This window comes from Lissotriton vulgaris, chromosome 11 (genome assembly GCF_964263255.1).
Source record: "Lissotriton vulgaris chromosome 11, aLisVul1.2, whole genome shotgun sequence".
NCBI lineage: Eukaryota > Metazoa > Chordata > Amphibia > Caudata > Salamandridae > Lissotriton > Lissotriton vulgaris.
Genome location: NC_141699.1, coordinates 108,647,978 through 108,662,721, shown reverse-complemented (window position 1 = coordinate 108,662,721; position 14,744 = coordinate 108,647,978). Strand labels below are relative to the sequence as shown.

Genomic DNA, 14,744 nt, shown 5'->3' with positions numbered 1-14,744 from the left:
AACAAAAACAATTCACCATCCAAGAATCATGGTGCTGAAGCAGCAGAATCTTGCAGAGATTAACTTTTTTCACCAACATCCATTCCCTGCATCATCTGCAATACTCTGCTAAATAACTCTCAGCAACTTCACAAATTGAAACTATTGTTGCGAAGGATTTTGACTCAGTTCATGTTCGGAAAAGGGACTGACTTACCAACAGCAATCCTCCTTTCAATACATCAGAGCCGCCTCCTCACTTATTGAGTTCTGCAAGAACACCTGGCTGTTCATATAAGCACCTTAAGAGCACATACCTACAGACCTTGCCGAAACGCCTGGTTACCCTCTCGATTGATTAGTGAACTATACAAATCAACGTACCATAGCATAGCAATCCAGGTAATAAGGATTATACTAGAGTATTACACCATTTTATGTTTTAAACTGTGAACCTCAAAACAGCAAATACATCAACCGGCCCCATGATTCAGTTGCTTACTGCATCCATACTCATGCATATTTATGGGAAGAAGAGGTGGCTGGAGTATACCTTGCCGTTTACTAGGGCAACATGTGATTCTATGTCCTGGTGACATTGCTTAGATGTAATTGATGGTGCACCTTCTCCTCAGGCATGTGGCTTCTCGGCAGCCGGGGGACAACATATCTTTCCTTGGAGGCCTTGGTGGGATGGAGGAATATTCCAGCAGTTTGGCAAGCAATGGAGGTCGAAGCCGTAATGCAGGTATAAAATTATGAGCACAGGTGAAATAGTGTAAAACAAATTCTTGTTTCTGCTGTGTGTACGCAGCTGTGAGATTTTTTATTTTGTTTCCGTAGCTATAAGCCAAGGACCTCAGAACAAGGACACAGATGCAAACTCACAGTCTAGCTCTCCAGAACCTAGTAAGTATGGAAGAAGGTGGGTGTGCTGAGACTGAGTAAGGGGTGAGGCTCAAGGAGAGTAGAAGAAGAGTTAAGGAGAAGATTTAACAAGACTACAGAGAGAGTTAGTCCAGAAGACAGTCACGAGTTTAGGTAGGAAATATGTATGGAAAGAAGAGAGGACAGAGTGATCGGGGCATGAGTGGAAGTATGAATAATAATATATAATATTGGTGGGATACAAAGTATGTAAATATTGTGATGAAACAGCAGTGAAAGAATGCGTCACTGTGAGACCACGTAGTGTTTCAGTCTGGTCTTTCCTTCCTTTCCAAATAGTAGTAAATGCGGTAAAAATAATCTTCTCTAAAGGATGCTGTCTCTCTAAAACGTTTGAAAACAGGCCCAGTCCTCACATTCTCTCTCGACCTGCCCCCAAATGAACTTCATATTCCATCTCTGTTCTGTTATTCCTATCAGCTGGCAGGACGTCAAAAAGTCTTCTCCTGATGCTCTTCCTTTTTTGACTGATTTTAATTTTGACTGATCTTAAAGCTGTGTTTTTTTAGTTCGTCTTTCACAATTATGGTGGTTTATATATATAAAAAAAACTTTCTCTTCCTCTTACACCGTTGATGGCTGACTGGCTTCAAGCAAGACCTATAGTGTAGCAGTTTGTTCTTGGTGAAAAATCCTAACCAAACCTTATGTATCTTGTTTGGAACAATAGTGCAATTTTCTTTCCTTTGTGTGAGAAACCTATTTTAAGACGTCTGATGTTCAAAGATGGTTCCTGTACTAAACAAAACTAACCTTGGGATAAGGCATGACAGATTGCACCTAGGTAAAAGGAAGTTGAAACCAGACATTTTTTACCCATCAGGGGTGTCTTCCTGTCCCAGGGCATGAGGTAAACCCCTTCTCCAGGGCACATGCACCAGTGGATATCTCTTGTTGGGATTGCGCCCAGCTGAAAAACATGGAGTGCTGCTAAACAACCTATTCATACCTTACAAGGTGCTAAAATGGCACCATTGATAACTGTTTCTGCCTCGGAACACCAGCAAACATACTCAGAACACCCTAGGGTTCATCACAATTGGGAGCCGGATTGAAGCACCATTACTGCATTCCACTCTCATCCATGGAAGGCTGAGTTTTGCTGCCCTCTGTGGAATTTCCACTTTTTTATATGTTATCTGGATATGGTGCTGAGGGACTTTAAAATATAATAAACCTCTTTGTTCAACAAAAATATAGAATCAAAAAGTAAGAGGAAAATTAATGTTAAAACCAGTGGTATGCGTTTCTGTGCCTTGCCATTCTTTGGATGCTCATTGAATGCACCACAATAAAAGGACAAGGACAATGGAGAGTGAAGAATAAAATATCAATTAGGCGCTGCATTTGATTCCTGGATCTCTGAGTTTTCTCTCCACTCAGTTCTGGTGGTTGAATTTTTACCTCATACAACAGGATGCAATGATTCAGCGTTTAAAAATACCTTTGGGTGATTCTGGCTCAAGGCTACAGTTCATATCTTTACAGTAGTTTTTAGTGTTGCATGAGGAATATTATTCTGCTTGTTATGAGTATTCTAATACTCCATCACCTACCTTTTCATCAGATCATCTGTGCTCTTCTTAGCCTCCTTTTACTCCTCCTAAGTTGCCTCCTACTCCTCTCCCATTTTATATTCTCGACAAATGTCCATTGTGCTTAGTCTGTCCAACAACACTTAGCACGGTGGTCCCTCTCTATACCAAGGATATCGAAAAGAGATTACATAACTTGAGCAGCGGCTGCTAAAGAGAAACCAGGCTTATCTGTTGATTCTGTATCTAATGTGGCACAAGAGGAAACAGAGACTTTGATAATGGTTGCGTATAATACATCTTGAAGCATCTGACTTTCCAAACCACGTTTCTCAACTTTTTGAGCAGCCTTCTGCATCAGGGGAGACTCCATCTCAGAGGCCCAAGGATCTGTAAATGATATGATGCTTGGCATGTTCAGAACCAACAACATGCAATGCAGCTTTTTTCAAAAGTAATACATAAAATGATGGCTACTGATGACAAGCATTCTGGGTCACTCACAACAACATTGGGCAAAGGAAAAAATCCATCTCCTTCCTCAATGTTAGACAAGTATCGGAAGCACAATTGAGCTCAGGGAAGAAAGGTTAGTAGACTACGTCTCTTTCACAAGGTGTGGTGCAGCGGCCAGGGCAGCTGACTTCGGAGCACAGGGTTCACGGTTCGATCCCCGGCTCCGGCGACAGCTCAGCTCAGCACCATATGACTCTGGGCAATAACTCACTTAATTTCAACGACGGTCCCCAGCGCCTTGAGACCCGTAAGGGTGAGTAGTTTGCGCTTTACAAATACAGATTTACATGTACTTTTGACATCTTCCCTGACAGCCAAAGTCTGATGTGGTGATATTCTGGGATGTATGACGATAAATAGCACTCCGTTGTAATGCGTGCCTTTACCACGCATTAGTTAAAACGCCAATGCCATTACAACACAAACCTTTACCACACATGTTATTTGAACGAATATGCCTTTACCGCACATGCCTTTACAACGAATGTCGTTGTAAAAGAATGTATGTTAAAGGCATATGTGTGGCAAAGGTTCCCTGACCCCTTCCCTAAACCCCATCACTGGCCCCCAACCCTCCAAAACGAAAATAATATACCCTTGCCCTAAAAACCTACACCTGCACTAATCCCCCCTCCCCAGGCCACCAACCCTTCCCATTCCCTAAACCACTAGCACTGCGCTCTCCTCCCCCCCCCCCAGTAGGGTAGGGGAGTCCTTCCCCTACCCTAAAATACTACCCCTACACTCCCCCCTTTCTCCAGCCCTTCTTTAACCCAAACCCCTGAAATAGTAGCCCCCTGCTCAAGCCCACTTACCTTTCTCCTTGTGCAGGCAGCTCGTCTGAGGCGCTGTGTACGTCGTTGTGAGGAAGCAGAAGATCGGTTTCCTCTAATGACGTGGATTGCCTAGTAACACAGCTGTTTCCACGCACATGCCTTTACTATTACACATATGCCTTTACCATACATACCTTTACAATAACATTTGTTGTAAAGGCATGCATGATAAAAGTATATGTGCAGTGAAAAAAATGCATAGTAAAGGCTACGCGTTGTAGTGGAGTGTGCGTTGCAACGGCATGCTTGGAAACAGCCGTTTCCGATGTTCTGTTGCAATCTTAAAACATGGGCTAGCACTGAACTGAACTGTTTCTAAAGTTCCTCCCACTTGAGGATGCTGCGAAATTCATTTTGAATTACAGACACCATTCATTACAGCAGCTCCAAATCATCAAGCATAGTGAGCAGTAAGACACTATTGCCAGGACTATGAACGCATCAATCTATGATCGCAGGCTAACATGGGTTCAGGACATTTCACTTTCAAAAAAGGCATTCAGGGTAAAATCATGGATTCACATTTTCAAAGTAAAGCAGTGTTGACACTGAAGAGGACCTTGAGAAATGCAAGCCAGGAGTGGTGACAGCTAAGTTCCTGGACTCCATTACTGCAGTGTAAGGACAGTATGTTGATCAGACTTCAAAAACCTGCGAGTACAGACAGCCTTCTTAGGAGAAGTAAACTTCTTCCTCTTTCCAAAATGCAGAAATCATCAATAGAAATTCTACATGAGATTCAGAGGTGTCTACTTCTAGCCGTCATATTGTTTACAGGTCAGATGGGCCAGGTCTTCTACCCTGGATCAAGGGCATAACGAAACCTGAGGGAGTCATGGCTGCAAAGTATTGAGGGGCCTCTTGCAAAATGCATGGATGCTTTGGATGAAGATGGCTGAGACCCTCCTCTCTCCCTCTCCAGGAGCCGGAGGCCTCCTTGCTCCAGTGGGCCTGCGGGCCCTTTGTTACACTCTAGTTCCAGGTCTCTGAAAGGCATCAAGCCTATTTTATACCTGTGTGACTTAAATTGACTTTCCTTGTGGACATATTCCCCATGCCTATTCTAGCACATATTCTGGAGGTGGTCTACCAAGGTGTCTGGATTTCATCTGAAGACATCCACAAGACACACTTTCATGTCTCCACCAAGAACAATCTTCTTTTTGGCCTTAATCTTGCTCAAAATATTTTCATGCGTGTGCTCTTTGTAGTGGCTTATCAGAGGGTTCACCTATTCCCCTTAGTGGCTGCTGAAAGGAGGGTAGTCTCTAGAAATATCAACCATAAATATCCAAATGGTTATGAAAACTTTCCACAACTTGCGTTCCACCCTCATTGGTTATCTTTATAAATATCAGGACGTGTCAACTTCTGCCTTGCCAACACCTAGGTTTATAGAAAACCTTCCTCCACTACTTCTCTGCGAACGTCGTATGCTCCTCCAGAGAGTTGAGACGTCTAAACAACCGACCACTGCACTTTGAGACTTCAGAGATTGACATGTGGTTTTACAGGCTGCTCCGCCTCAGGCCTCACACATTCATGAGGTTATTTTTGCCAATTTCAAAATGGGCCACATGACTCCATCTGGCCATTTACTCTGTCTAACTTTTGAAGATGCAGTGGACTCTCTTCCTCCCTCGTGGTGAATGTAGGAGGAGGATCTTCTGAAATCACAAACCTTTCAGTTACCTTTAGCTCAAATAACATTGACAAACAACTGATCCCATTATGAATGGGGAGCTCACTGCCAGGATGTGAACTCTTATGGTTATCCCGGGAAATAAAACTACCAGTAGCAAAGAACGATCTTCCTGGGACTGTTGTCTTTTCTTCCCCTTCTGCTGAGGAAAGTTGTCTGAATCCTCACCAGTAATATGGCAGCCATATTGTATTTTAGCAAGCAATGCTGAACAAAGTTTGTCCTGCTAGTGAATCAGTGTTTGCGAATAACCTATTTTGTAGGTTTAACCTAGGTTGAAAATACAGTATCTAGGCTGCACTCTAAGCACTCTGTGCTATGTTTCTGACAAGGAGCTGGCTTATAATTTGTTCTGCAGTCCATCTTCAGCAAGTGGGGGTTTCCCCATTTCACCACGGGTTAATCACTGATATTCTCAGTTTGTATTTCACCTGCTAGAAGGAGAAAATTCTGGAGAGTTTCTGATCATTTAGATTTGTCAGGCTAATTCCTCTCCTGATTCACAGGACTTTCTAAAAAGGAAATTTTCCAACAATTCAGAGAAGGCGTTTGTTGCCAGATACTGGCTGATACAGATTTGGTTTTCAGGCCTGATTGTTATCTCCAACAACTTATTCCAGGAACTTCTCAGGGTCGAGGTAGGCTCATTCAGCGGGAGGAATGATTTGCCATACTTTTTTCTTTACCGCTGCTGAATTAAAGAGGATGGTTTCTTAAAAATGATCATGTGGGCACCCAGGCTTGTTAGAAATAAAATTAGACCTTGGGTGCAGCAAGGAAAGAGTACACTAGAAACTTGCTTCAGAGCTAATGACTTTGCTCTTCAACATCACAATAACCCTTCACATACTACATTAGATGACATTTTGACTTTTCATGACATTTCTCCGTTTGTCTCCTGCAAAGAATACCTCTCAGCTATCACTGCTGATCAGTTCGAGGCAATATAGCTACTTTGATTGCGAAACCACTTTCTTAAATTATCTCTGGTCCGTGCTGAGGGCTAGAACACTTAATCCCAACTTTCCATGGTTTTACAAACTGATCTGATATTGTGATTTGTTGTTTGGAATTTGTCTAATATAAGTCTTTGTAGTTTCCCATAAAGTATGCTTAATTCAGTGTTATATAAAACACCCAAGCGCACAATTGGTAATTGGGTTGCCCTTCTGTTTAAGCGTTGAAATGTGAGGCACTCAAACATACTTTTGACAGTCTTTATTCATAATTCTCTACCTGTCACACATGATCTTGAACCTTGGATATTTAATACACACACCACATAAGGCTTACTCAATAAAATGGAAAGTAGAGACTCAAACTATCTCCCTGAAGGATCCGTATTTAGTGTTCCGTAAAACAGAGTGACACTGAGAACACTTCACTCTTTCATTCCTATTGCTGTTACAGAAATTTACAGAATTCAAGTTCATCTTTATTAAAAACACAACTTTGATTTTCAGTTAACACTCCGTCATCGTCTGCTGAGGAAACTTGTCAACCTGGATTTTTCAAAGGCCCTTAAGTCCTGTATCTGAAAGAAACAGGCTAGTATTAGATTCCTTACCTTAGAATATCCCCAGGCGTCAGACTGGATCAGGAAATGTTTGCGTAGCAGTACCCTTGCGCGTCAGTAGGCGTCGTCTGCAGCTCTGCGACCGTCGTCGGCGTCGTGGGCGCCGTGATGACGTTGTCGGAGTACTTAGACGACGCCTCCGCGTGCTGACGTCAGTTCTTCTTTTTTCCGTGCCAGCAGCTCAGATCCGGAAAAAGTGGTACCGTAGTCACTTTTTGACTAACTTTTTGAGATCTTTTTGATAATTTCTTCGAGTCTTCGACTCCGTTCATTGCCGATAGGGATGCCAGGTTTCAAGCCTTGTGGGGACTGTGACCGACTGCTGTCGGTCACCGACCCTCACCGTCGGTGCCTCCACTGTCACGGCGTCAATCATGACGACAAGACCTGCTCTGACTGTCGGGCTTTAACCTCGAAGGCTAGGCGGGAGCGGTCTCGCAAGCAGCTCGAGCTCCGGCAGTCGGCCCCGCGCCGTTAGAGGTCCCGGTCCGGACGGAGGTCGAGGGACCGGTCGCAGGGGGGGAACCATCATAGCTCCGGAAGTCGACATCACTCCTCCGGGTCGAAGTCGTCGTCAGGTAAGCACAAGAAGTCGAAGAGACGTCATCGCTCTTCCGACTCCCCCCGACGCTCGTGCGATGCGGCCAGGGGTTCGGGTGACACCGCCCACGCGGCTCCGTCGGAGTCGCGGGCGTCGCGACCTGCCCCATACCCTCCGGTCCCTGGGCAGCAAGCGACGCCGGAGAAGATCGAGCGCTTCCTCATGGCCATGAGGTCCCTCACTCCTCCGGCGGGTTACGCGGCGCCTTCGGGCCCAGTGGACCCGTCGGGAGCCCTAGCGGGTCGGGTGCTTCGACTCCGATGCCAGTGGGTGCTTTGGCCACGGCGCCGCAGTGCCCCACTGGATCCGCTTCTGGACCTGGGTCATCGTCGGTCGACCTGACGACCTCACGGGCACCGGTTCCACAGGTGTCCCCTCCGGCACCGTCCTCGGGCGGCACCGTCCTCAATACCTCCTTCGACCCGATTCCGGCGTCGGAGCGTCGCCGCTGGGCTCTGCTCTCGACGCCGCTTGGGGAGTTATACTTCAATGAACCGGCCCCGTCCTTTGACAACCCTGATTATCAGGAGATGGGTGATGAGGAGTATTGGGAGGGGTCTGAGGACCCTCTGACACGTGAGTGTCAGTCCCAGGAGGACTGGACAGGTGGACTTGGGGATGCCAGTGGTCTGGACACTTCGCCAGACACCGGTTTTGTCTCACCTCCTACCGTGGCTTCGGAGGAGGGGGCAACCTTCAGTGTGGTGTTGACGCGGGCAGCCAAGGCCTTGGGCCTTGAGCTTCCCGTCGCGGCCGTGAGGACTAACCTCCTCACTGAGGTCCTTAAACCGCAGTCAAGCTCAACTGAGCCTCTGCTGCCGTTTAATGAGGCCTTGACTGACGTTCTTTTGGGCACTTGGTCCAGGCCCGCTACAGGCCAGCTTGTAGATAGGAACGTGGCCAGACGCCACCGCCCGTCCCCGGACGACCCTTGTTTCCTGTCCACCCACCCAACCCCGAGGGCCTGGTCATCCAGGCCTCTAATTCCCAGACCGAATTCCTGTCGGCTCCGCCTGATCGGGAATCCAAGAGGTATGAGAATTATGGAAAGAAAATATTCTCCAGCCTTAGTTTGGGACTGCGGTCTTCCAACACCGCATGCCTCTTGGGCCGTTACACCCACTCCCTGTGGGACACAGTCGCGGACGTGCTGCCACAATGCCCAGCGGAGGTCAAGGCTAAACTCGCCCAAGCCCTTGCGGAGGGTCGATATGCGGCTGGATACCACCGACTCACTGGGCAGAGCGATGGCAACGACGGTGGCGATTCGTTGCCATGCCTGGTTGAGGTCTGCCAACTTTTCAACGGATGTCCAGAATACACTCATGGACATGCCGTTTGAGGGCCGTCGCCTCTTAGGCGACAAGGCAGACCATGCGCTTGAGCGCTTTAAGGACTCCGGGCTACGGCCAAGTCCTTGGGCCTCTCGGCCCGCGCCAGCAAACGGGTGCCTTTCGCTCGTTTCATGGCCAAGGTAGGGGCGCCCCCACACGTGCTGCCAGCCACGCACCGCAGACTAACATCAAACGCGGTGGCGGCCGTGGAAATCGCCGTGGAGGCGGTCGGGGACAACGGCGAGGCCAGTCCACACCCTCCCGCAGCATCCGCCTCAAAACCCTCCTACTCCGTGCTTTCAGGCCCATGTGATGCCAGTGGGGGGCAGGGTTCGCCATCACCACTCCCACTGGCACACTGCCACATTGGACAGGTGGGTGCTGCAAATCGTCCGAAGGGGCTACTCCCTCCCCTTCGAGACGACCCCTCAAGCCATGCCACCGCAATACCTCCGCGTATTGGGGGATCATCTGCGGCTTCTGCAGGAGGAAGTTACGGCCCTCTTGGCAAAGGGAGCCATCGAGCGCCAGAAGTAGGGTGTGCTTGCTCCTCCCACTACTTTCTGGTACCAAAGAAGGGCAAAGGGGGCCTACGCCCTATCTTGGATCTACGGAACGTCAACGGCTTCTTCCGGAAGGAGAAGTTCAAAATGCTGACACTGGCTCAGGTCTTAGCTGCCATGGACCCAGGAGACTGGATGGTAGCTTTGGACTTGCAGGACGCTTATTTCCATATCCCCGTCCTGCCGGCCCACCGGCGCTACCTGCGGTTCACGGTAGGCCACGAGCACTTTCAGTTTACCGTGCTCCCCTTCGGCCTTACCAGTGCCCCACGGGTGTTCACGAAAGTGATGGCGGTGGTCGCAGCTCATCTGTGCAGGTTAGGGTTTCAGTCTTTCCCTACCTCGACGACTGGTTGTCAAAGGCAGGCTTGCCCCAGACAGTCGACGGCAGACCTCCTGCACCAGCTGGGGTTCTCCATCAATGTGCCAAAGTCACACCTGTGCCCCTCTCAGAAGCTCCTTTTCATCGGAGCGGTTCTCGACTTGACGCAGTTTCGGGTTTACCCCCCCGAACAGCGGGTTTGGGATATACAGGCTCTGATTCTGATCTTTCAGCCTTTATCCCGCGTCTCGGTCAGGTTGGCGCTGCGGCTTCTGGGGCTGATGGCTTCCTGCATCCATCTGGTGCGTCACGCCCATTGGCGGATGCGGGCTCTGCAGTGGGACCTGAAGTTTCAGTGGGCCCAGCATCAGGGCAACCTGTCCGACCATGTCCTGATCTCGGAGGGCACTGCGAGACAGCTGCAGTGGTGGCTCACGGACCACAATTGGGTCAGCGGCAAATCCCTCTCCCTTCCCTAATCAGAGCACGTAGTTGTGACGGACGAGTCCCTCCAGGGCTGGGGAGGCCACATGGGAGAGGCGGAGATCAGAGGCCTCTGGTCTCCGGCGGAGTCTTGGCTCCATATCAACCTTATGGAGCTGCGGGCGATTTGTCTAGCACTGAAGGCATACCTCCCCTCTGTCTGGGGGAGTGTAGTGCAAGTGTTCACGGACAACACCACTGCCATGTGGTACTGCAACAAACAGGGCGGGGTGGGGTCGTGGACCCTCTGCCAGGAGGCTCTGCGCCTCTTGCAATGGCTGGAAAATCAGGGTGTGACCCTGGTGGTTCAACACCTGGCAGGTTCTCTGAACGCCAGGGAGGACAAACTCAGCCGCCGGTGCATGATGGATCACGAATGGCATCTGAACTCGGACGTGGCGCAAGGCCTCTTTCAGCAGTGGGGAGAGCTTTGGTTAGATCTATTCGCCACCGAAGAGAACTTGCAATGTCATCAGTTCTGAGCGTTGGAATTTCCAAGGTGGCACTCGCTCGGAGACGCTTTTCGCCGCGAGTGGAGTTGCGGTCTGTTGTACGCCTTTCCGCCTATACCACCTCTGCCCAGAGTGCTGAAGAAGATCAAACGCGACCGGGCCCAAGTCATCCTTGCGGCTCCGGACTGGGCCCAAAGGTACTGGTATCCCGAGCTACTCAGTATGTCATTCGATCCTCCGGTTCGTCTGCCTCTTCAGGAGGACCTTCTGTCGCAGCAACAGGGGACGGTCCTCCACCCGAACCTGTCCAGTCTCCACCTCCATGCTTGGAGATTGAGCGGCGACAGTTAAGGCCATTTGACTTGCCTCCTGAAGTTTGTGAAATCATTCTGACAGCCAGGCGTCCCTCCACTAAGTCGGTATACGCCTGCAGGTGGAACAGATTTGTGGCATGGTGCACAGCAAAGGCTGTGGATCCTCTCTCTGCCCCTCTTTTTGAGGTTCTTCTCTTCCTTCTTTCTCTTGCCCAGCACGGCTCTGCTCTGGGCACTATCAAGGGCTACCTTTCTGCCTTTCTGAGGCTGCCTGATCAACCATCTTTGTTCAAGTCCCCTATTGTAAATCTCTTTCTGAAAGGCATCACCTACACGTTTCCACCTGTTCCCTTCATGATGCCTCAGTGGGACTTGGTTCTTACTTATCTGTTGTGCGCTCCCTTTGAGCCACTTCACAACTGTCCTATCCGCCTTCTTACTTTGAAGTCTGCTTTCCTGGTTGACATCACCTCTGCCAGGAGAGTGAGTGAGCTCCAGGCTCTTTCCTCTAAACCTCCTTTCCTTTCTGTCCATCCGGACAAGGTTGTGTTGCGGACAAGACCCTCTTTCCTGCCCAAGGTTGTTACGGCCTTCCACATCGGGCAGTCTATCACCTTGCCCACCTTCTTTCCGCCTCCACATCCCTCAAAGGAGGAAGAGCGGCTCCACCGTCTGGACCCAAAACGTGCGCTCTCATTCTATTTGGATCGCACACGCCAGTTCCGGGTGGATGACCAACTCTTTGTTGGTTACGTGGGCGCTAAGAAAGGACGGGTGGTACACAAGCGGACCATCACTCGGTGGGTCGTCTTGTGTATCAAAGCATGTTACTCCTTGGCAAGGAAGGATCCTCCTGTTGGGCTGAGGGCCCATTCCACTCGGGCCATGGCGGCTACCACTGCCCTGGGTCGGGGAGTCCCCTTGCAGGACATTTGTCAGGCAGCTACGTGGGCCTCGCTGCACACGTTCGCAAGACACTACTGCCTGGACAGCCAAGTCCGGAGGGATGGCTTCTTTGGCCGTTCCGTCCTCCAGGACTTTCTGGTGTGATTATTGGTTCCCAGACCCACCACTGGGGTTGGTATTGCTGGGTTATCTATTCTAAGGTAAGGAATCTAATACTAACCTGTTTCTTTCAGATGAACAAGTTACTTACCTTCGGTAACGATATATCTGTAAGAAACAGTAGTTAGTATTAGATTCCTTACCGCCCCACCCATCCTCCCCGTTCTGCGAACTGATATCTAGGGTTAAGGTCATCCTCTTTCAGGGCCCTAGTTTCAATGGCACCAGTGTTGGTTTTTTACATGCCTCTGCGTTTTTGGCCCGGAAAAGCTGTGTCTAAGATGACACGCGCATGATTGACTGCAGCGCGATTGAAGTGAAACGTACTTCTAAACCTTTTTAAAATAATCCTGTTGTGATTGATTGTGAATTGCATGGATGACAGTAACTCTGGAGAGTTAATCTACTTTTTAATCGCTTCCTGTAGGGTTGATTTTAAAAATTTCACTGAAGCAATCTGCTCTATTGCCACACTTTAATTTTCACTCACCTTCACGTCCGGTGAATGTTATCGCTGCACTCTGTCGCCCCTGCAACCCCGGTCCACCGCAAGCGCTAGGCTTGATTGTTGTGGATGGCGCAGGACGGTACCTTCTTCCGGGTTCCCTCCCGGTGCGGGCACTGATTGGGCGAGTGTTGTGGAGGCGGAGCTGAATGCTAGCCCGTCCTCTACATAAACCCATTGAAATTATACCTTCGCCCTGACGACACGCGCATGATTGACTGCAGCGCGATTGAAGTGAAATGTACTTCTAAACCTTTTTAAAATAATCCTGTTGTGATTGATTGTGAATTGCACGGATGACAGTAACTCTGGAGAGTTAATCTACTTTTTAATCGCTTCCTGTGGGGATGATTTTACAAATTTCACTGAAGCAATCTGCTCTATTGCCACACTTTAATTTTCACTCACCTTCACGGCCTGTGAATGTTATCGCTGCACTCTGTCGCCCCTGCTACCCCGGTCTACCGCAAGCGCTAGGCTTGATTGTTGTGGAGGGTGCAGGGCGGTACCTTCTTCCGGGTTCCCTCCCGGTGCGGGCACTGATTGGGCGAATGTTGTGGAGGCGGAGCTGAATGCTAGCCCGTCCTCTACATAAACCCATTGGCTTAGTGACGCAGCTGACCACTGCTTACCCACCCCTCATACCAAAAGAAACAGACATCGTCACCCTGCCCCATGGTTTAATGACTTTTTGAAAATTGAAAAATCGAAATGCAAGGCACTTGAGCGTCAATGGCGTAAGAACTACGACCCTGAAATAAAAAAAACCTACCATGAAGCCAGGAATTTATACCACACTGCTTGCGCAAAAGCGCAAGCCTTGTTTGTCTCGAACACCATCATGGAAGCTACCAATAAGCCTAAAACTCTCTTTAACAAAGTTAAAGAACTTGCGGGTGCACAAACCACAGCCACGGCTCCCCCTCTTAATACTCAACAATGCCAGGATCTAGCATGTTTCTTTACCGAAAAAATCGAGAAAATCATCAGGGACATTAAAACCAACAAAAATGACCCTTCCCCTTTGGCAGACACGGACTATGCCCCCTCCATTGAGAATGCCTTGGAAGTCTGGCCTTCCATCACGGTTAACTTACTGAAGACCATCTTTAAGACCATTAAATCCGGATCCCCCCGGGACCCGATTCCCATCAAAGTAATCAAACAATTGGACGAGCGCTCCCTGGAAATCATCATAGATATGCTAAACTCCTCGCTAGAACTTTGCACAGTCCCAGCCTTATGGAAACACGCCATGATAACCCCATTGCTGAAAAAGCCCACAGCTAATCTGGAAATCCCAGCAAACTACAGACCTATATCTCTGCTCCCTGCTTTTTCCAAATGCTTAGAGAGACACGTCCACTCGGTCTTATCCACCTTTGCTGAAAATAATTCGCTCCTGCACCCCTCGCAATCGGGTTTCCGGGCTGGTTTCTCGACTGAAACCACCCTTCTAGGAGTCACGGAACACATCCGGAACCTCCTTGACAATGGGCAAACGGTCGCGCTCGTGCTTCTAGACCTGAGCGACCTTTGACACCATATCCCACAAAACACTCATTAAGGTGTTACACAGAAACGACGTCCGTGGGAAAGCGCTCGAATGGATCCGGTCCTTCTTGACTCAACGGACGTTCCAAATAACATCTTCCTCGGCCTGCTCCGACACTTTTAAAGCCCCTCACGGAGTGCCACAGGGCTCTATCTTGAGCCCCCTGTTTTTTAACCCGTACCTCAGACCCCTGGCCGACCTAGCGGAAAGATCTGGACTCACCATCATGACATACGCCTACGATTCCCAAATTATTTTCTCCCTTTCTGAATCCAGTCCCTCATCCCCGTTCCTCCTCAAATTAGGGCTTCAAAACATCTTTAACTGGATGACAAGAAATCAATTAAAGTTAAACGGAGACAAAACAGAGATTCTTCTGCTAGGGAAACAACAAGATCTTTGGAACCCCTCACACTGGCCCAACCAGATGGGAATTTTTCCCACCCCAGTTACCAAAG

At 48.9% G+C, this 14,744-nt stretch overlaps 1 protein-coding gene across 7 annotated transcripts in view; it reads left to right on the top strand.

Annotated features, from left to right (window-relative positions):
* The window catches only part of DEPDC5 (DEP domain containing 5, GATOR1 subcomplex subunit), a 592,834-nt gene that overhangs the window by 169,799 nt on the left and 408,291 nt on the right, over positions 1-14,744 (top strand). For all 7 annotated transcript variants that reach the window (XM_086942813.1, XM_086942812.1, XM_086942810.1 and 4 more), the window contains exons 24-25: positions 615-727; positions 823-888. In XM_086942813.1, coding sequence (XP_086798939.1) covers positions 615-727; positions 823-888 — 179 coding nt within the window. The remainder of the gene's footprint in view (positions 1-614; positions 728-822; positions 889-14,744) is intronic.